The sequence below is a fragment of the Denticeps clupeoides genome, chromosome 16 (assembly GCF_900700375.1).
Source record: "Denticeps clupeoides chromosome 16, fDenClu1.1, whole genome shotgun sequence".
Classification (NCBI taxonomy): Eukaryota; Metazoa; Chordata; class Actinopteri; order Clupeiformes; family Denticipitidae; genus Denticeps; species Denticeps clupeoides.
In genome coordinates, this window is record NC_041722.1 from 19,975,462 (window position 1) to 19,994,919 (window position 19,458).

Consider the following 19,458-nt stretch of genomic DNA (forward strand, 5'->3'; position numbering starts at 1 on the left):
AAGGTTATTATTTTTTGTGTGTGACGTCACCTTGTTCCCCGGATGTACGGCGTTGGACTACCGTCCCAGTCGTTTCCTGGGTGCCATGTCGAAATAAAAGTCTCTGAGGTACCAAGCATTTGGTCGTTAGATAAGACAAGACAAACATTTATTAGTCCTTTATTAAACTTTATTAGTCCCACAAGTGGGAAATTTGCATTGTCACGGCAGAAAGTGGATAGAACAAAGGTAAGAGCAGCGAAAAAAAATACAATAGAACAAATGAAAAAAACGGTACAGCAATAAAGTATAAAATGTACACTATGCAATCTAGAAACACAATATATGGATGTATGTATTGGAAAGTATATATGCATTTATATAGGTATTTACCTATACATGTACAATGGGTGTATGTATGATTGTATGGATAGAGTGGCTACATTGGATATATACACACAAGTACACAACGGAGTGACAGCCGTGTATACAGTAGTAATACAACAGAAAAATGCACATTATAAATTGCACATTACCCCTGGTAATAATAATCCGTCCTAATTTTTTTTATTGCACAAACGAAGCGTCAACCAGACGTTTTACCTCACTAAGGAAGCCAAATTCCTCAGTTATGTTTGATACATTTAGTGAAATAACAATTTTTTAATTCATACGACGTGTACTTTAATATGAATCATAACGATTTCAAGTCGTACCGCACATCGTGGTAACGCCGTTATAACGCAAGACTCTTATTTTGATACGCGACCCGGAAGCGGATCGTCGCCGTCGCTGCTGTCACAGGGGCGGACGCATATCTGACTGGTGAGGGACGCGATCGTCAACATTTTTTCCTCTCTTTTGTCGTTTTCTCTCCACGGCGCGGTGCTAAATGCGCAGTTCGTGGTATTTTTTGCTCGCTCCTATACGCGCCAGGAGCGGGCGGCCGGCGGCCGAGCGGACGCGCCGCGAAGGTACCCGCTAACCCCCGCCGTCGCGGCGCCCAGCGCGGACGCTTTTGGCCGAAAGTTGCCGCGTCGTGGGGGGGGCGCTTCGGTCTGTTCGAGTTGTCCGAGCCGCGGCCCGCCTTCTCCGTCGGTCCCCCGGTTTATAACACCGTCGCTTTGACGCCGTTTCTCGTGTGACGGGCTCGGCGCGGCTAGCTGGCCGGCCGGACGCCCCTCTCGGTCCGCCCGTCGCCAGTTTTAACCGTCCACGTAACGTCGCGTCTCTCGTTCCGAACCTCTCCGGAGTCGGCCGCTATTTGCGTTCGGGGCGTTAAAGGCCGTATCGGCGGCGCCTTGCCATATAGTGCTCCCCGGGGCCGCGTCTCAAATCGCTGCGCTCGCCCCTACTTCACACCTACCGGCGACGTCGGACGTGACGTCACGCCGCGGCGCGTCGGCGAGAGTCGGGGCTTCTCCCGGCGGGAGGCGGGGCTTCCTAAAGCACCGCCGAGTTCCCCACGCAGGGTGTCGAGAAGGAGCCGCGCAGCGACAGCGAGGTCGGACACGACGCGCCAACGGCGGTTCCGTGCCGGTCGACGGTTCGTCATTTTTGTCGCCGCGGGTTTTTTGGAACGCGGCCCCTCGCCGCCCGGCCGAGTTTCGACGAAACCGCCGCAGCGCGCCTGCGCGGATTCCGCCGCGCCTTCCTGCCAAATAGTGGCCGCGTTGATAAATTCCGCTCACCGACCGCGGCTCGGCTGGCGCGACAGAGAGCGGCGACAGCTCGGTAAGGGTCCCCCGTCCTTCTTGTGTCCAGGTGACCGGGCGTGTCCACCCTGATCCCTCCTGCAGTGACCTCAGCTGTGACCCACATGCACTGCTGTCCCCAGGCTCGGTGGCCTCCCCGCGGCCCGTCCGGACCTGACAGGGCGTTGGGATTGTTCTTCCGTAACAGAGCGTTCCAGGTTTGGGAATACCCGGCGCTCTCGCGGCCCGCCACCACGCCACAATGGGATCTTTCATGGGTGGCGGGAGCGCGGGGGGGGGGGGGGGGGGGGCTCATGCCCACAGCATAAGCCTGCGTGGGGACGGTGGCGATTCCGTTATAACGTATGCGCTTGTTGTTGCGGCGTACCGCAGGGCCTTACCTGGCGCAGGTGGGCGCTCCGGGCCTAACCCCGCCTTGTTCCGACCGCCATCCGGACCCGGGGTCCACGTGCCAACGCCACCTGACGTTCCGCTTCTACAGGAAACCGCGGTTCTGGCGTACCGGAGATGATGTGGCCAGCTGATCCCGCCCCCCAATGGGGGTTCCCAGAGGGCCACGCTCCTCTTGAGACTCCACGGGTGTCCCCATCGGTGGCCGAGGCCACTCCCCTTCCAAGTGACGAGCCAATCGCGTTTCGGAGACGTCCAGACGTCCGCGGCTGGGATTCGAGCCCCCAGGACAGTGCAACATTGCTGGGCGGCATGTGACCTCTGACCCCTGCAGGCGGCATTCATTCGATTTGTTGTTGCGAACATGGAGATGTTCGGCAGCTGAATGCAACATCGGCCTATAGAACAATTTTCATATTATTTTGCCTGATTTGATCGACATTTTAATATTTAAAACAGTTCGTCCGGTTCCTGATTCCCTCTTTTCCTGCTCAGGATTCGCGGTGCCACATTCTGCAGCTCACTGGAAACGTCAAAATTAACAATTCCGCCAAAGCAACGCAGCTCGGAACCGAATTTTAACTTTATCGCACCAGAAAAGCGTAAAGACAAAACGAGACGATTAACCCGAGGCTGGCGTGGCGCTTGTAGAGGACCGAGAGCTGAAAAGTTGACCGCTGTCAGGCGCTGCAGACTCCGCCTACTTAACATAACTCAACATTATATAACGTTATACATGTATAATTAACGCCGTCGTGTCATTCACCCAATCGTGATCAAAATTCGCCTTTTTAGCCGCTGCTGCCCGCTGGTTGAGGCGGAGCCAACGCAACGTGACCCATGGCGAGGAGGAGGCTGCCGGTGTCGAGTTCGGACCGCCAGCGGTTCCAGTTCAATACGTTCCCGTGTCCCAGGTCCCCGCAATGTTCCTTTCTTTCATGCGGTTTCCGCTTTCCTGCGTCTGGAGATCAATGCAGCTCATACGTGGGACGTTTTCTGAGTTCTGCGGACCTCGTTTCTGAATATATATCTGTTGTTTTTTGGACCGAGACTCCACTCCAGGGGAAGAGTTGAGTTGGGGTCCCCCACTTGTTTTGGGGGCTCAGTGATTGGACAGAGTGGAGTTATATTTTTCTAGCTTCTGGATATGTATGTAGGTCATACGTGGGACGTTTTCTGAGTTCTGCGGACCTCGTTTCTGAATATATATCTGTTGTTTTTTGGACCGAGACTCCACTCCAGGGGAAGTTGAGTTGGGGTCCCCCACTTGTTTTGGGGGCTCAGTGATTGGACAGATGGAGGTTTTTTCGTGCTCGTGGCCGTAAACTCGGCTGCGCGGTGAAGAAACCCCGGCGCTTGGTCCGAAGGGCAGCGCTTCTGGTGGCGGTTTGGACGGGGCCGCGGAAGGGCCCTCATACTTCAGCGGTGACCCCGGTTCCTGAAAGAGCCCCGCCGCTCCGGCCGCCGTCTTGGTCCAGAACACGTCTCCGGTTTACGTTCGCCTCACTCCCGTTTATCTGAACAATGGCGCTATTCTGGTCCCGGGCCATCACGTGACCCGTCCGAAAACGCGGGGCTGAAACTCGACCCTCCCGTCGGTGCTCTGTGTCCCCGTTTTGAATATTTTGTGCCGCGTGAAATGTGCGGCCGATCGGAAACGGCGAACGCTGAATAATTTCCGTTTTTGTCCGGTAGGAGCAGGAGAGGCGGAACTTTCTTTTCGTTTTTACTTTGTAAACTTTTCCGGCTTCTTTTGCCCGCAGTCGCGCCGATTGCGCCGCGGGGAACCTCGGTATCGCGCCGCCGGGGTCACGCCGGCCCACGCCGGCAGTTTAACAGGGTTCTACCGGAGCCGGTGGCCGGTTAGTTAGTGGGTCGGGAGGAAGACGAGGGCGCGGCGGGACGTGCATTCCGGCCTTCATTGGCAACAGATGTAGGGGACGTTTTTAGGGCCGACCGTCGAGGTGCTAAAAACGGGGGCGCAGGGGGGCAGCTGTTTTGGCAGCGCCGGCTGAAATAGAGCCGGCGTGGGGCTCTGGACAGTCGGTGGGCGCCCGGCAGCACCGGGACGAGGAGGAAGCAGTCGGCTCGACGGCCAGCTGTCCCGGCGGGGACGCGGCCCCGACCCGGTGACGGCGGCGATCTGTAAAACGTTTCGGGGGAGTCTGGGCCGCGGAGCCGGCCGGACGAAACCCGAACGCCCCCCCCCCCCCTCCTTCCTGGCCGGGCGTAGCAGCTGAGACGCCGAGCTAACATTAGCCGGCGGGACGTCCCTCCTGTCCCACGTGTTTGTTTGGGTGGACAGGACGGCGGCGCCGGGGGTTCGAGTCTAAAAACGGCGCGCCGGGTGAGGGCTGCCCTCCGAGTCGGAGCGCCTCAGTGGGGTGACCTTTGACCTTTTAAAGGGACAGGCTGCGGTTGAGAAATGGAAGGTCTGTGGTCACGTGACTCGTACGAAGTAAACAGAGGAGACGCGGTTAGATTTTTCTGCTCGTTGTGCCGTACGTACGGCAAGTATTCAGACCCCCTGGAATTTCTAATTGAATTGAAACTTTATTTGCCACGTACACGGCCATGCGCGGTACGATATGCGGTGAAATGCTTTAGCGACTGTACAGAGCACAATAATGCAAATGTTGCAAGTAAACAATGAACCAATATGCAAATATTGTAAACATAGCCAAATATTACACTTTTACGTCTTTAACATAAAACATAAAACATGTGTAACCTGTGGGGTGGAGGAGTAAAAAATATAAAAGTAAAAATTCTGGGGGGGTGGAGTCCACAAGTGATTGAAAGGGAAAGTTCTGGAGTGTGTTCGTGGTCGTTGAGAGCTCGTACGGCCTCCACAACTCCTCGTTATACTGCAGCCATTTGCTATAATTAAATCGTTAAGTTCGTCTCCTGGTTGATGTACGCACGGCACGCCATGTTGACCGGAAGATTGATGAACCCGCGGTACCAGGATCATCAACGGTCTTTTTTTTTTTTTTTTTGGTCACGTGTGTCCTGGCCAGGGGACGTTCCCGCGGTACTCAGCCAGCCGGGGCCAAAACAGCGAGTTCTTTCTGAGGAAAGGGTCCGCCTCTGTCCCGCTTGTTTTGACCTCGACGGCAGTTTTGGCAGTACCGCGCCGTGCCGGCCCTCCGCCTATCTGGTGTCTGCTTCCTGTTCACTCTTCACTCTTCACGGCAGAACCGTCCGGGTTCCTCGTTTTCCGCGTGTTGTTTCAGTCCTGCGGGGGCTTCGGAGGTCAGTGGAACGGCGCGGTGACGCGGGTGTCACTGGTGCATCCTGAGGAAAGGCCTTCCTCTGCGGTCCTCCTGTCCCCGGAGCAGAAGCCCCGCCCCACCCCGTTCCACGGGCCAATCACGGCCGGTGTAGTCTCTATTGGAGTCATGGCCAGGGGGAGGGGCTCGTACGCTCGCAGCCATGCAAAGTGGCGTCGGCTCATTTGCATGATGACACGACCGCGTCACCGGGAGAAACCGGAGTGACCATCCGTCCGAGATTTACACAACAAGTCCCTCGCCGCCTCCCTTCCGGAAACCCGCGTCCGTCCCTTTAACGCCGCGCTGACCGTCCTCTCTCTCTCTCTCTCTCCCTCCCTCCCCCCATGCAGGAAGCGACCTAGAGGCCTTTTCCACCGCGAGTAGCAACTACCTCAGCCGGGAGGAGGAGGAGGATCAGGCCCCGCCCACGAGGACTCGCCGTATATCTGTGTGTATATAAAAGAGACGAGATTCCTCCGCCCGCGTTCTGCAGGGTGAGCGATGCGCTCCGGAGTCGTTCCCGGGAGGAAGGCGCGTTCGGAATGAGCGGAAGCCGGACATGGGACTGGTAGACCCGCCCTGCGCCTAACCGCGGTCGTCCCAGGTTCGGCGAAGGTGCTGGCAGCCGTCCGGAGGAGGAGTGGGCGGAGCTTCCGGGGTCGGCCCGGCAACGTATGCATTGTTGCAGCGCGCAGGAAGGTAAGATGGACTACAAGCGGCGCTTTTTGCTCGGCGGGTCCAAGCAGAAAGTGCAGCAGCAGCAGCAGCAGCACCAGCAGTACCAGATGCCCGAGCTCGGCCGCACCCTCAGCGCCCCCCTGGGCTCGGCGCCCTCGGCCCTGGCGCCGGCCGCCGGCCGCCACTCGCCCGCCCCGGGCGGCGGCACGGCCGTGGCCGACATCCAGCAGGGCATCTCCAAGTACCTGGACGCGCTGAACGTGTTCTGCCGCGCCAGCGCCTTCCTCACCGACCTCTTCAGCGGCGTCTTCAGGAACTCGCACTACTCCAAAGCAGCTATGCAACTGAAGGACGTGCAGGAACACGTCATGGAGGCGGCCAGCCGGCTGACGGCGGCCATCAAGCCCGAGATCGCCAAGATGCTGATGGAGCTGAGCGCCGGGGCGGCCAACTTCAAAGACCAGAACGACTTCAGCCTGCAGGACGTGGAGGTGAGGCTTCCCATCATCCCCCTTCCTGAACCCTCCATGCTCCGCCCACTGCCGCCACTGTGCATGCGTCTCACTTGTTCTACGTAACTTATTCATTATGCTTTTAAATATGGACGTCTGAAACTAAAGAGAGTGAAAGTGAAGTGATTTGTCACTTGTGATACACGGCAGCACAGCACACGGTGCACACGGTGAAATGTGTCCTCTGCATTTAACCCATCACCCTTGGTGAGCAGTGGGCGGCCATGACAGGCGCCCGGGGAGCAGCGTGTGGGGACGGGGCTTTGCTCAGTGGCACCTTGGTTGGATCAAGATTCGAACCGGCAACCTTCCTTAACCGCTAGGCCACCGCTGACCGTCATTATGGAATAATCCGTTACGTCCTACGCGTCCACGTGTACACAAAACTCCGCTTGGTCTCGGTTATCTGCTTTGGCCATTTTTCCCTGTGTATTGCAGCTACGTGACACCGTTGTTGCAGGACATCCGAGGTTTGTAGATGGTTTGGTTCTGGCCATTAATCACGTAATAAATGTCGCTCAATTTGGGAAAATATATCGCGGTCAGTTTTCTTTTTGGAATCATCCAGCCCTGACTCCCATTATATATAAAAAAAATAATAATAAAAATTATTTAATGCTGAAATTATTAAATGTATTTTTGATTTGAGGGTCGGGCCTTCGTAATGGTAGTCATTCTTGGGTTAGATTGTATCACCGATGGATTGCCATTTCCTGCAAAGGCTCCGCCCCCTGAACGGAGGCTAGCTTTAGCATCCGATGTACATTCGTCCGAGGCTTGGAACGGGCGTGGCCCTCAGGCCAGCATATGATGATGTGACTGGTTTCTTGTGGGTTGCTGCCGAGTGACCGGCCCTGTGCAGACGGGGTGAGGCGGGAGTGAGGTCCGGGCGGGTCGTGGGCGTCGCCCGGCGACTAAAACCCGACAGAGGGACACGAAGGAGCGGCGCTTCTCTCCTCGTCTGTCCCGTAGGACCGTATGATTTCCGACGCGGAAACAAAGCAGCCGAGTCCAGACGGGATTTTATCACCAGGGTTCCGGTTCATTACGCAAGCCAAGCCGGCACAAGTTCTTAAGAACAATTTCTATATTCCAGGTCTCCCCAATTTGACTTATTTTGTTAATTTATTTGTTCATATTATTTACATACAGAAGTAAACTGGAAATGGCCGAGCACAACAGTGATTAAATGCGGTTTATCATATTGCATCTGTTCGTTTTCACGTCCGCTCCACACGCACAGTTTTTAGGTGTATAAATACGTTTAAAATAACGTGGAATTGGGAAAAAGATAAACGTGATTTCACGGAACCGTAGTCCCTGTCTGGCGCCCAGAGCAGGGAAGGCTCGCCGACCACGTTCCCTAATTCCGTCGCATTCGGAAGGGAGTCCGGCGGCGCGTTGGCGGGCAGCGGCGCTGGCGGCGGACGCGGTTCTGAAGGGCCTCGCGGCGTGAGCGGGTACAGCCTGGGGTCTTTTTCCTCTGGCCAGTACATTCCAGTCTTCATTCTGAGTAGTTCTGTGCACCGAACTTCCGGGGCCAGTAGTGGCCTAACAGAAGGTTGCCGGTTCGAATCCCGATCCGCCGAGGTGCCACTGAGCAAAGCACCGCCCCCACACACTGCTCCCCGGGCGCCTGTCATGGCCGCCCACTGCTCACTGGTTAAATGCAGAGGACACGTTTCACTGTGTGCACCGTGTGCTGTGCTGCTGTGTATCACAATGACGATCACTTCACTTTCCAACTGCCACAATAGTGTGGAGTGAGGGTGAAACTATTATATATATGTATGTATGTGAGTAATAGGCTATTTTAAATATAAATTTACTGCTGGGCAATTAATTACTTTTTCATTTTGATGGCAATTTTTAAAAGATTTAATGAACCGGCCCTAGTCGTCCGGGCCCTAGTCGTCCGGGCCCTAGTCGTCCGGGCCCTAGTCGTCCGGGCCCTAGTCGTCCGGGCCCTAGTCGTCCCGGCCCTAGTCGTCCCGCTCACATCAGGGCAACACTGATATTATGTGTGGACGTCCCACTCAGAAGACGTGAATCGTGCACCAACTATTAAAAATACCAGTTTTTCTTTTCCTGTTGGAGCTTCTAAAGAGTCTCTTATGAAGGTCATGCAGATAAAGTGATACACAGCAGCACAGCGCACAGTGAAATTTGTCCTCTGCTTTTAACCCATCACCCTTGGTGAGCAGTGGGCACCATGACAGGCGCCCGGGGAGCAGTGTGTGGGGACGGTGCTTTGCTCAGTGGCACATCGGCGGATCGGGATTCGAACCGGCAACCTTCTGATTACGGGGCCGCTTCTTTAACCGCTAGGCCACCACTGACCCACCATTGTGGAAGTTTTCTTTCACTACCTTTCAGGGAGTAAATTTGACAGGACGTGCTTTCAAAAGTCTTAAATTATTATTATTTGTAAATTATAATGTATTAAAAAAATGTTTTGGATCGTCCACACGGTAAATCTCTAACGTCTGGCCCAATGTGAAGGTTTTGCCACCCTCCGGCTGTCACGATTTGTATTTACCCACCACGCCCCTCTCCCCAGATGAGGACTGGAATAAACACCGCCATGTTAGTCCCGAACCGCGCTGTCCTTGGCCCGGAGTTTAAATTCGTCACAATTTCCCCTGTCAGCTTGATAAAAGAACGCGCCGGTTGGCGCCGATCTCGGGCTCATTTCCGCTGCTTAGTTTTTAACTCTTGCCGTGAAAAACCGTATTAGAATTTTACAACGTGGTGGAAATATGAACGTAGCGGCGTTGCGTGAGGTTGTACCGTAACGCGGACGCAGGCTGCCGGGGGAACGCGAGCCTCTGGTCAGCTGCGATAAGAATGAAGACAGCCTGGCCTTGTTTTTCCTGTCTGTGGTTACGGCGCGGCAGCATATTTCTGTCGTGACTGCTCAGCCCAGAAGTATTTCCAGCGCATACCTGAGAAAGGCCAAAAAAAAAAACCTCCGGCGGCGGCAGCGAACGATCGGCCCGTTTGACCCTTTTTAAATGGGGGGAAAAAGTGAAAGTGAAGTGATCGTCATTGTTATACACAGCAGCACAGCACACGGTGCACACAGTGACATTTGTCCTCTGTATTTAACCATCACCCTGAGTGAGCAGTGGGCGGCCATGACAGGCGCCCGGGGAGCAGTGTGTGGGGACGGTGCTTTGCTCAGTGGCTCCTTGGCGGGTCGGGATTCGAACCGGCAACCTTCTGATTACGGGGCTGCTTCCTTAACCGCTAGGCCACTACTGCCCATGGTCCGCCCCCATGATGCCTTATCGCATCTAAACTGTCGCTAATGAGCGCTCGGCGTGAACTTGGAACTCGTCAACTAGACTTGTTGTACTTGGAGCGGAACACAGTCCCCCCCTGGAGACACAGGGTTAAGTGTCTTGCTCAGGGACACGATGGTAGTAAGTGGGGCTCAAACCTGGGACTCTGTGGTCTTACATTTACAGCATTTACCAGACACCCTTATCCAGAGCGACTTACAATCAGTATTTACAGGGACAGTCCCCCCCCCGGAGACACTGGGGACAGTGTCCTGCTCAGCGTATGTGATTTACGTGTGGATTTCTGGTCTTCGCAGGTGCTCGGTCGCTGCTTCCTGACCGTGGTGCAGGTCCACTTCCAGTTCCTGTCGCAGGCGCTGCAGAAGGTGCAGCCGGTGGCGCAGTCGTGCCTGGCGGAGGCGCTGGCGCAGGCGCAGGAGCGGGCCGCCGCCGCCAACGCCCGCGCCCAGGGCGCCGGGCCCAGCCACGGGCCCCTGACCGAAGTAGAGGAGGCCTCCAGGTCGTGGAAGGGCGCTTCAGAGGTATGTTGCTCCTCCCACTCCGCCACAAATGTGCCACGAAGAATGCGTCCCTGCGTAGGACGTCCAGTGTCTCCACCTTAAAAGAGTGTCCCAACGTCTCCTTGCAGGCCACGGCGAAGCTGAGGGAGCGGAGCCGCGACGGCTGCCTGGCTGGTATCCAGGTGCAGCAGCTCTTCTGCTCCCACAACACCACCATCCCCGAACACCAGCTGAAGGAGCTCAACGTGAAGATCGACAGCGCTCTGCAGGTCCGCCGTCCCCTCCCCGGACCGCCGGCGCGGACGGAACGGCGTCTCATTTCATGTCTCCTGTCCCCAGGCCTACAGGGCGGCGCTGGAGAGCCTCGGACACGGCGAGTACGCGCTGAAGGCCGGCTTCCACCTCAACCCCAAGTCCGCCGAGGCGGCGCTGCAGGTGCGTTGGCTGCGGCTCGGAGCCCCGGGGAGATTTAATTGCCGCGCAATCGCCCGTTAACCGTGTGCATGTGCGCGCAGGGCTGCTGCAGCGATGCTGAGGCGCAGCAGGCGGGCCGCATGCAGACCACCCCCCAGCCCATCCAGTGCGAGCTGCCCACCATCCCCGTGCAGATCGGCTCCCACTTCCTCAAAGGGGTTTCCTTCAACGAGTCGGCGTCCGACAACCTCAAACTCAAAACCGTGAGCAGCAAAAAACCTCCAGAGCGACTTACAGTCAGTAGTTACAGGGACAGTCCCCCCCCTTGAGACACTCAGGGTTAAGTGTCCTGCTCAGGGACACAATGGTAGTAAGTGGGGTTTGAACCTGGGTCTTCTGGTTCATGGGCGAATGTGTTACCCGCTAGGCTGTTACCACCCCCTGCTTACCACGCGTGATGTACCGGGTGGGCCATTTATATGGATCCACCTTAATAAAATGGGAATGGTTTGTGGCACATTAGTATATGTGAGGGGGCAAACTTTTCAAGATGGGTGGTGACCATAGTGGCCATTTTGAAGTCGGCCATCTTGGATCCAACTTTTGTTTTTTTTTTTCCAATAGAAAGAGGGTCATGTGACACATCAAATTTATTGGTAATTTCACAAGAAAAACAATGGTGTGCTTGGTTTTAACATAACTTTATTCTTTCGTGAGTTGTGTTCAATGTGCTGCCCATTGTGTTGGATTGTCCTGAAGCAGACAAATGCAAGTCTGCAAATACAGACTTGTCCGCTGGTTAACTTGTTGCCTCGATGTCTTTTTATTCACGCAGAATGTCAAGGCAATAAAAATTTTTAAATAGTTACATTATTATTTAATTGCGGTTTTAATTCAGCTTCAGCCAATTCAGTCATTAATCATAGTTAGATTACATGTTTGTGAACGTGGGCCAGGTTACGTTGTGACACAGTTAAATGAAGATGAATTTCGTACGTTCTAATCTAATTATTTAGTCCTGGTTCCGGAACATCTGGCCGTCTGCGGCGAGTGAACGTCTTCTTTTCCTCCCCGTCCCCCAGCACGCCATGCTGCAGCTGATAAAGGAGGCCCTGGGTCAGAATGGCGTGACCCTGCGGGACGACCTGCCCGTCACGGAGGTCCTCAACCTCGTCTGCCCCTCCAGCTGGAGAGGCGCCTGCAAGACGGCCGTGCAGCTGCTGTTCGGCCAGGCGGGCCTGGTGAGTGTCCGCTCTGCCCGCTTGCTCCCGGGGCGGGGCCTGTGTTTCGGTACCGGCGCTCGCCGGGCGCGCCTCTTTGCGCAGCTGTGCATTCCTGCAGCATCTGGCTGGTTCGGGGCACACTGGCCTCCCGCTCAGGGAGGGGGCGGGGCCTGCGTGTTATGCGAACTGCTGGCCAAGCAGACAGAACGCTTTTCATCGTGTAGGCACTAGCGTTTTCGAATTTTCGTCTGGTCACGTGACCAGCAAGAATAAAAACGAGGCTAAATGTGGTTTACAAAATAAGCGCTTATTTCCTTTCAATTAATCAAGTTATTATCATTATTATTCTGCAGTATTTCTGACAAAGTGATCTTTACAATTACGTGGAAAAGAAAACCGAATGCATGTCAAACACGAGTCTATACGGTATCAGTAATATTATAATCAGATTAACCTTGTTTTAATTATGAAATTGGTCCGTCTATAGACAAGTTTTTGTCTGTTCTACTCTGTACTCGGCACTATATTGATGCAATTCTATTTTTAAATAGAATTGCATTACTAAAAAAACTAGACTAAAATACAATTTTAATTTACTAAAACAGTCATAGATAATTCCATGAGACTTGCTAATTATGAGTCTGGCTGTGACTGAGACTAATGAAGATTAAAAGGACGACTTGTCGTAAAGACGAGACTTTAGTTTCTCTAGTGCAGTGGTTCTCACGAAAGGTCCCCGGTTCGGTAATGGGCAGAAACAGACTTCAGGGGCTGCGGTGGCCTAGTGGTTAAGGATGCGGGCCCCGTAATCAGAAGGTTGCCAGTTCAAATCCCGATCCGCCAAGATGCCACCGAGGTGCCACTGAGCAAAGCACCGTCCCCACACACTGTCATGGTGCCCACTGCTCACTCAGGGTGATGGGTTAAAAACCCGTTTTTCACTTTTACTAAAATGAAGACAACTGTCGTAGCCGCAGTTCTTTATTACACCATTTTTATTTTTTTATATCAGTATGATGTATTTCGGGTTGAAGTGGATGTTTTTATGTGGAGACTTCTGTCCAACAGTAATTAAAACGATCGCTTTCTCTGTGTTTACACTCGTGTTCAGGGAAGCTGGATTCCCTTCACCACATTTCCCCTCCCGGTCACCCTCAGCGTGTCCCCGGTTGTGGGGGTCACCGGGGTACACCTGCACTAAAAATAATCCCGCTGTGTCCTGTTAGACAGGAAGCCCCCCCCCCCCCCCCTCCTCTTTCAAAGAGCTCGCGGTTTATTGGCTGGAGGTCACTTCCTGAAGCTGTTCTCCTCCGTCCCCACGTGTCAGGTGGTGGTGGACACGGCGCAGATCGAGAACAAGGAGGCCTACGCGCCGCAGATCACGCTGGAGGGGTCGCGGGTCGTGGTGCAGGTGCCCTCCACCTGGTGAGGAAGATCCTGTTGATCTTATATCTGTTTCATGTCCGCGTGTCTCGTCGTTGTCCACGTGTCCACGGTTCGAAACTTGCCCCGAGGTGCTGAGCTCTTCCGTACCGCGCAGGTGTCTGAAGGAGGATCCGGCCACCATGTCCCTGCTGCAGCGCAGCCTGGACCCGGAGAAGACGCTGGGCTCGGTGGACGTCCTGTACACGGCCATCTTCGACCTCGGTCGCTGGAAGGAGCGCAAGTGAGTGGACGGGACCGCGCCCGCGGCCGCTTTCCCGCCGGGCGAACTCGTAACCTGTCGCGTTTCGGTAACAGGGAGCAGAACCTGCCCATCATCCAGATGCAGCTGCAGCGGGACAACCCGGACCTGCCGTCTGGCAACGGCGCCAAGGCCCCCAGCAGCGGCATCCCCAAAACCATCTCCAAGCTGACGTCCAGGTTCACCAAGAAGACCTCGTCCAGCGGCGCCAACGCGGGCGGGAGCTACTCCATCCCCGGCACGCCCTGCCGCAGCGCCCACGCCGGCCCCGACGACAAGCCGCCGAAGGCCCTGGGCCCGCTGCAGGCGGGCGGGGCTCCCTGCGGCCCGGACCACGCCCAGACCCAGCTGGCCAACGGCGCCGCGGCGGACGAGCAGGGCATGAACCTGCCCACCGACCAGGAGATGCAGGACGTCATCGACTTTCTCTCAGGGTTCAACATGGGTAAGTCCCAGCAGGCCTCGCCGATGGTCAAGCGGAGGAACTCCGTGGCGTCCAGCAACGCGGCGGAACTCAAGCCTCCGACCTCCCCGGCCGCCGTGTCCCACAACCCCCTTCCGCCGCCGCCACCACCGCAGCAGCACCTCCAGCTGCCCGTACCCAAACCGCAGCAGCCGCCGCAGCAGCTTTCCCAGCAGCCCCAGACTTCCCAGCAGCCCTTGCCCTATTATCAGCACCTCTTGCAGCCAATCAGGCAGCCGCAGCAGCAGCCGTCTTCCCCCCAGCAGCCGCCACCGCAGCCGCTGTCCCAGCAGAGAGTGCCAAGCAAGTGGCTGACCGGCTCCGGCCAGCAGGCCGCCCAGGGCCCGCCGGGCGGCCTGTCCCCCATCGGGCCCCTGGGTCAGTGGGGAGCCCCCGGGCTCCCCGACTTGAGCTCGGACCTCTACAGCCTGGGTCTGGTCAGCACCTGCATGGACAGCATCATGTCCGAGGTCCTGGGCCACAAGCCGCAAGGGCCGCGGAACAACACCTGGCCCAACCGCGACCAAAGCGAAGGCGTGTTCAACGTGCTGGGGGACGCGCTGCCCTTCGACCCCGCAGGTGAGACGCCTTATTCAATTATTCAGCTGCGTGGTTTGGTTTTGGGATGCGGGTGTCTCGTAATCCATGTGGACGTTGAGGTTGTTTGGTGATTTTTCTAGTTAAAAATTTGTTACAGGGACAGTCCCCCCCCCGGAGACACTCAGGGTTAAGTGTCCTGCTCAGGGACACGATGGTAGTAAGTGGGGTTTGAACCTGGGTCTTCTGGTTCATAGGCGAGTGTGTTACCCACTAGGCTACTACCACCCTGTAGTTACAGGGACAGTCCCCCCCTGGAGACACTCAGGGTTAATTGTCCTGCTCAGGGACACGATGGTAGTAAGTGGGGTTTGAACCTGGGTCTTCTGGTTCACAGGCGAGTGTGTTACACGCTAGGCTACTACCACCCTGTAGTTACAGGGACAGTCCCCCACCTGGAGACATTCAGGGTTAATTGTCCTGCTCAGGGACACGATGGTAGTAAGTGGGGTTTGAACCTGGGTCTTCTGGTTCATAGGCGAGTGTGTTACCCGCTAGGCTACTACCACCCAGTAGTTACAGGGACTGTCCCCCACCCGGAGACACTCAGGGTTAAGTGTCTTGCTCAGGGACACGATGGTAGTAAGTGGGGTTTGAACCTGGGTCTTCTGGTTCATAGGCGAGTGTGTTACCCACTAGGCTACTACCACCCTGTAGTTTCAGGGACAGTCCCCCACCTGGAGACACTCAGGGTTAATTGTCCTGCTCAGGGACACGATGGTAGTAAGTGGGGTTTGAACCTGGGTCTTCTGGTTCACAGGCGAGTGTGTTACCCGCTAGGCTGTTACCGCCACTCATCTCACTGACTTATTTGAAAACATAATATGAAGTGATATAGAATGTAGGAAAATTGTTGGGATTCAACGTGATTTATTGATAATTGAGGAATCGATGATCGGAATCGATTTGTGAGAGTAGTGAAGCTTCATATCTCTGTCGCTACGGTGATGTCCGGCTGAGCTGAAAATAAGCACCGGCGCATCTTTTCTGCGTTTTGGGAATTGCTTTCGTTTAAATTTTGACCAATTTAATGAAGGTCGTGCGGTATTTTTTTGGAACGGACCGTTTGGAAGCGCTGGTTTTGTCATTTTCTGCTGAGTGCGGGACGTGTCCGCTGCGGTTTTCACGCCGCAGTAGGCCCTTTATCTCGTCCGAGTGCATTGTGTGCAGCTGACCCCACGGCCTTTGTGCTTTTTCTGCTACGGCAGACAGTCTGGACAAATGGACGGCGCGCTCGTCCCCGGAACGCTACCACAGAAAAGCTAAAGATGTCGGAATGTGACCCCGCCTGTCTCTGTTCACCCGCAGTTGGCTCCGACCCAGAGTTCGCCCGCTACGTGGCGGGGGTCAGCCTGGCCATGCAGCAGAAACGGCAGGCGCAGCACGTCCGGCGGGCAAGCAGCACCCGCAGCAACTGGCCCGTATCCGACGAGTCGCACCGGGCCTGGTCCCACCCCGAGTACTACAACGAAGGGTAAGACGTCCCTTATCCAGAGCGACTTACAATCAGTATTACAGGGACAGTCCCCCCCTGGAGACACTCAGGGTTAAGTGTCCTGCTCAGGGACACAATGGTAGTAAGCGGGGTTTGAACCTGGGTCTTCTGGTTCATAGGCGAGTGTGTTACCCACTAGGCTCCTACCACCCTCGATATGACTAAAGCTGACATAAAAAAAAACCCATCAGAACACAAGTTACAGACTACAGACTCACATCTGAGTAAGTGATAAAGTGAAGTGATTGTCACATGTGATAAATAGCAGCACAGCACATGGTGACGCAGTGAAATTTGTCCTCTGCATTTAACCATCACCCTGAGTGAGCAGTAAGCAGCCATGACAGGCGCCCGGGGAGCAGTGTGTGGGGACGGTGCTTTGCTCAGTGGCACCTCAGTGGCACCTTGGCAGATCGGGGTTCGAACCGACAACCTTCCGATTACGGGGCCACTTCCTTAACCACTAGGCCACCGCTGCCCCAGTCCCCCGTAATTTTAGGGTTTATCTTGGTGGACGCTCGCGTAATTTAAATAAGAGTGGGCCAAGATTGGACCCCTGAGGCACACAACACATTTCTGAGCTTTTGTTCCCCGTCACCATTTCAGGGCAGTTCCTCAGACCGCAAGTCCAGCCGTGAAGTCTGTGGTGGTAAAAGAACAGTAATGGAACAGATAAATGTTCCAATTTCAGGAAGAAATGCTGTGAAATCATTTCACCGAATTCACGGTCAAAACTAAATAAATAAAATGCTTATTCCGTAGCGCCGAATCCAAGCAGCATCAGATTTGCTCGGTAGAAACGCACTTCAGAAGACAGCCGGACCTTGACCAGTTCTGATTTCACCGAGACGTGTCTTTGTTCTGAACTGTTAAACAGGGAGACTGTGAACAGCAGCTGGTCAGCGACTCAGGGGGACTCGGCCAGCTCCAGCGACGAGACGTCCTCTGCTAACGGGGACAGCCTGTTCTCCATGTTCTCCGGGCCGGACCTGGTCGCGGCTGTCAAGCAGAGAAGGTGCAGCTTTTTCGTTCCTTTGCCAAGTTCCGCTTCGCGTGTGCGGGTTTTTGTTTTTGACGTGGACGCCCCGTGTCCCGTACAGGAAACACAGCTGTGGCGAGCAGGAAGTTTGCACGCTGCCCTCTCCACCCCTCCATCACGCCGCCGACGACAGCGGCCAGGTAATGTCTGGTGTGGGGACGTGGCGTTTGCGAGGAGGCGCGTTACGTTTTCATGGACCGTGTTTCTGTTTTTAATGTCTCTCTGCAGGACAGCAAAACGAAGACCTGGCCCCCCAAAGCCCCGTGGCAGCACTCGTCCCACGCCAACACCATGCCCAATCCGAGCTCTTCCTTGTTCCACATGACGATCCCCTCCACCCAGTGGGGCGACTCCATGCAGATGCTGCAGTCCCCGGTGTGGTCCACCGCCAGCGACTGTCCCCCCTCCAGCGGCATGTCCTCCAGCTTCCCCTTCACCCAGCAGCAGCAGCAGCAGCAGCAGCAAGCCACACAGCACAAGCAACCCATCAGCAAGGGCTTCAAATCCTTCCCCCTCAAACACGAGCACCGCCCCTCCTACCTGCCTCAGTACTGAGCCCACTGGCGGTAGCCGCGCGCCCCCGCTGGCGACCGGCGGTACTGCCGCGGCGCTGTTCATGTTCTCCCACGTCCTCGTTTTTTTTTTTTTTTTCTTTTCTTTTTCTTTTTTTTTAAAGGCTAATTTGCACCGGTCAGGTCGCGGCGCGCCCACCTGAGGACGTGTCACGCGTCCCCCGGAGCGCCGTCCCGGCAGGGAGAGATGCATGATGACCTGCAGATCGGTTTACTTGCCACATAGCGTTTGTGACCTGCATGGCTGTGGTGCACTCATCCCCTTTAGCTACAGCAGCTGAAGGTGTGTGTGTGTGTGTGTGTGTGTGTGTGTGCTGTTTTTGGGGAGTTATTAATTTTTTTTTTTTATGATATGATAATACTGTGTCCTAAATAGCTGTAACTGCCAAACGTCATGTAAGGTGACCCAGACTACAGCTCCAGCGTACTGTTTCCACGGCTTGTAAATGACTCCACACGAAATATAAATACTTCTTTTTATTAAGCGGCTTCGAGCAGGCTCGGCAGAAATATAATCATCCTTGCAGCGGTGTCATTTGGAAGAGATGCGCTACTTTTCTCCAACCACCGACGGAACTACCACGATAGCGGTGAACGCGTGCCATGTCGATACGAACCTAGCACTTGCAAATTATTATTTTTCCAACCAAAGCGTTTGTTCAGAGGATGACTGGTGCTTCGTCGTTAAGGGGAGTCCGGGGCGGAATAATAAAAGGCGGCGTACCCCCACAGTTTCTAACCTTGGGAGGAAGTCTGTGATCAAACACTCCATCTGTCAGATCGGCTGTTTTCTTTGGAATGACACTAACTCTTAAAGAAACATAACATTTGTTCCTTTTAAAATATATTTTTCTTGTACAAATATTGACAGTATTAATCTTATTTTTGTATTTTCCTACATGTTATACCATTACTGTATATGTTAGCGTAATATAGGCATACATTAAGCAAAACATTATTATTTTTACCCCCCCCTCCAAGATGTGAAAAGCACATTCCCCCTCCCCCCTTTCATACAGAGATTAACTTTACCATATATCTTTAAAAACGTTACCAAATATGCCATGATAAAACACTAAACATTTTAAGGGGTATTTTTTTCCAAGCCCAGATTTCTGCGGTTTCTACGGCGAGGGGCCGTACCGCGGCCCGGAATGTTAACTTTGTGATGTTTGCAGATGCCAATGTTGCCTGTATTTATGATATGACACCATGTTTTCTGAAAACTAACATACTTACCATGTTTACAGAGAATTGTTTGCTGTATATAAATATAAATATATCTTTTATAGTTATGTGCTTTGCACAATCAGAACATAGGGTTTGTTGCTTTTTTTTTTTTTTTTTTTTGTCTGTTCTCCTGACCTCCTGACCTGTTGCAGCCTTCTAAAGACCTTGGACTGTAACTGTTAGCATTTTTCAGCTGTGTCAAATGGTTTACTAGTGGTTTAAAAAAGAAGAAAAAATACTAAAGTTACCCTGACTGAAGATATGAAGGGGATTTGCTTGGCTTATGTTGCTTATTGTTCTCTGAAGCTGACAACTGACTCTTTCCAAGTGTACCAGCAATGCAAAAAAAAAAATAAAATAAAGGAAAATGAATAAAGGAAATATAAC

At 54.2% G+C, this 19,458-nt stretch overlaps 1 protein-coding gene across 4 annotated transcripts; it reads left to right on the forward strand.

The window, feature by feature from the left end:
• The first annotated feature begins 750 nt into the window (after positions 1 to 750).
• On the forward strand, positions 751 to 19,454 carry garre1 (granule associated Rac and RHOG effector 1). Of its 4 annotated transcripts, none has more exons than XM_028955999.1 (14): positions 751 to 804; positions 5,710 to 6,528; positions 10,151 to 10,375; positions 10,483 to 10,623; positions 10,694 to 10,789; positions 10,870 to 11,031; positions 11,851 to 12,009; positions 13,319 to 13,416; positions 13,532 to 13,657; positions 13,732 to 14,717; positions 16,044 to 16,209; positions 17,108 to 17,245; positions 17,331 to 17,409; positions 17,498 to 19,454. In XM_028955999.1, exons 2-14 carry the CDS (start codon positions 6,034 to 6,036, stop codon positions 17,822 to 17,824), a joined length of 3,198 nt encoding a protein of 1,065 aa, XP_028811832.1. In that variant the 5' UTR covers positions 751 to 804; positions 5,710 to 6,033; the 3' UTR covers positions 17,825 to 19,454. The 4 variants fall into 4 exon arrangements, with proteins under 4 accessions (XP_028811832.1, XP_028811831.1, XP_028811834.1 ...); XM_028955998.1 differs by having other exon boundaries at positions 797 to 1,713; XM_028956001.1 differs by lacking the exon at positions 751 to 804 and adding an exon at positions 886 to 953.
• The last annotated feature ends 4 nt before the right edge of the window (positions 19,455 to 19,458 follow it).

Excerpts from the sequence above, each read along its gene's own strand:
- garre1 (XM_028955999.1), top strand. The coding sequence starts at position 6,034 with ATGCATTGTTGCAGCGCGCAGGAAGGTAAGATGGACTACAAGCGGCGC. Across the intron at positions 12,010-13,318 it reads TGTTCGGCCAGGCGGGCCTG|GTGGTGGTGGACACGGCGCA; the intron begins GTGAGTGTCCGC and ends CCCACGTGTCAG. Across the intron at positions 13,658-13,731 it reads GGTCGCTGGAAGGAGCGCAA|GGAGCAGAACCTGCCCATCA; the intron begins GTGAGTGGACGG and ends TTTCGGTAACAG.